The 1,339-nt window shown below is 42.9% G+C and overlaps 1 protein-coding gene across 1 annotated transcript; it reads right to left on the bottom strand.

Moving 5' to 3' along the window:
* Nucleotides 1–6: 6 nt before the first annotated feature.
* LOC121812807 (kinesin-like protein KIF1A) lies at nucleotides 7–524 on the bottom strand (the record flags this gene model as incomplete). The annotated part of the gene is given in 1 exon segment (XM_042215861.1): nucleotides 7–524. A coding segment is annotated over 1 exon segment (129 nt), but the record flags the coding sequence as incomplete, so codon positions are not given.
* Between the last annotated feature and the right edge of the window lie 815 nt (nucleotides 525–1,339).

The following is a 1,339-nucleotide window of genomic DNA, read 5'->3' as shown; positions in this document are numbered from 1 at the left end:
TAAACACTACAGTTCCCATGAGCCTCGTGTGCCATGGTGAATAAAGGGTCGTTAAGCCTGTTGTTGCCTTTATGAACCGTGTGAAATACCAAAAGTCGCATCACTCGACTGACATAAACCGCGCTTCGGTGGGTTTCTAGAGTTTTAAACCTTGCGTGGTTGCTGTTGCCGGGTTACAGACAAGAGTTTTTGACTCCATGTCAGTGCAGACGCTCCAAGACTTCCTGCTAATACAGACGAAGATGCAGCAGCTGAGATGAGACTTTTTCTACTCCTACACCTGCCCTGAGGTTTTGTTTGATAAGCGCAGGAGAAAAAGAGCCCACGGCACCAGTACGAACACTGATGCTCACGGTAGCGTTAGCACTTTTACAAGTGACAACAAAACACATTGACTAAATTAACTGAAGACATGTAAAAAGCTCAGAGTCAAATAAAACGAACCTCTCCAGACGAATAGATTCTGTTTTTCTCAGTTTCTCCTCCCATGTCTCGTTCAGCTCAGCGATGATTTTCTCTGTTTCCTTAAAGCAAAAACACACAAACGTATTGTACTATAAACGCATGACTATAAAACTTCTTCATTCTCACTCAAAAAAGGTGAAATAGCAGCTCCTGTTTGCAGTTTAATCACAGATGTACAGAAAACTGTTTGTGGATTTATTTTAAACTGAGAAAATCTAAAAAGTTGAGGCTTCCCAGACACGTTCTGAAGCTGTAAGTCAGTTTTTTCATTGGATTTCCAGAAAACTATACAAAAAATAATATATCTTTCTGACAGTGGAAGCCACATGTTTCACAAATTTAGATATGATGGAATTATGAAACGTGCGAGGTGATAAAACGTCTCGCCCTACCATCAGTCTCTCAGCTGCTTCCTCTTTGCTGATGTTCTCTGTGGACTCTCCCTCCTCCCTTTCCTCTCCGTCCTCGATCAGCTGATCAGGGTCAGCGGGTGTGTCCCCTTCAGATACCGGCTCAGCGCCTGCACAGGAAATAAAACATTTATTACAAAAACATAATGGACCACTTTTGTATTTTTTTTATTTAAGCGATTAAACACGGTCTTATTAGATTCCCAATAATCCACATAAACACATAGGGTGACCTGGAGGGGCGGGGCAATTCTCAGGCGTGATCCCATTGGATGTGAGAGCCAGCTGAAGAGGGGAGGGGGACGCACCTGCGACACCACCGGGGCCGTTGTTGATGTTGTTGTTGTTGTTGACTGAAATGCAGAAAGAGAGCAGGGAAGAAAAAAGTGAAAAGGTTTAATTTCTAACATGCTGGCATCTCAGCAATCCTGCTTATGTAACGACAGCTTGTAAATATCCTCACT

The sequence above is a fragment of the Haplochromis burtoni genome, unplaced genomic scaffold, assembly GCF_018398535.1.
Source record: "Haplochromis burtoni strain Fernald_Lab_line unplaced genomic scaffold, NCSU_Asbu1 Contig_846, whole genome shotgun sequence".
Lineage (NCBI taxonomy): Eukaryota > Metazoa > Chordata > Actinopteri > Cichliformes > Cichlidae > Haplochromis > Haplochromis burtoni.
The sequence above is the reverse complement of the archived record's forward strand: the minus strand, read 5'-3'. Positions and strand labels throughout refer to the sequence as shown.